We start from the raw sequence: 267 nt of genomic DNA on the forward strand, positions 1-267 counted from the left end.
AGCCCAAAAGTGGAGCTTCGGCTCATTAGTTGACCATTTGTTTCTAATTTCAATTTATTTACTTCTATTTGCATTTGCATTTAGAGCTTTTTGAAATATATTTATTTATTTATTTATTTCATTTATCCATTTATTTTCTTTTGTTGCATTTAACAATAAAGATCCACTTGAGCAAAAAATTCATTTCGAGACAAAAGGAACAGAAAGAGACAAAGACACGGGGCTGCCCCCAATAAAACAGCAGCAGCAGCTGCTGCTGCTCCTGCA

General features: G+C 34.1%; 1 protein-coding gene across 1 annotated transcript in view; it reads left to right on the forward strand.

The window, feature by feature from the left end:
- ETH_00042105 (endoplasmic reticulum oxidoreductin, putative) overlaps window positions 1–29 on the forward strand; it is a gene marked incomplete at both ends in the record, with an annotated part of 402 nt that extends 373 nt beyond the window's left edge. Inside the window, one exon of the mRNA XM_013375008.1 lies at window positions 1–29. Within this exon, the coding sequence (XP_013230462.1) occupies window positions 1–29 (29 nt within the window).
- Between the last annotated feature and the right edge of the window lie 238 nt (window positions 30–267).

Source organism: Eimeria tenella, genomic scaffold, assembly GCF_000499545.2.
Source record: "Eimeria tenella Houghton genomic scaffold, Eth_scaff2467, whole genome shotgun sequence".
In the NCBI taxonomy this organism is placed as follows: Eukaryota; Apicomplexa; class Conoidasida; order Eucoccidiorida; family Eimeriidae; genus Eimeria; species Eimeria tenella.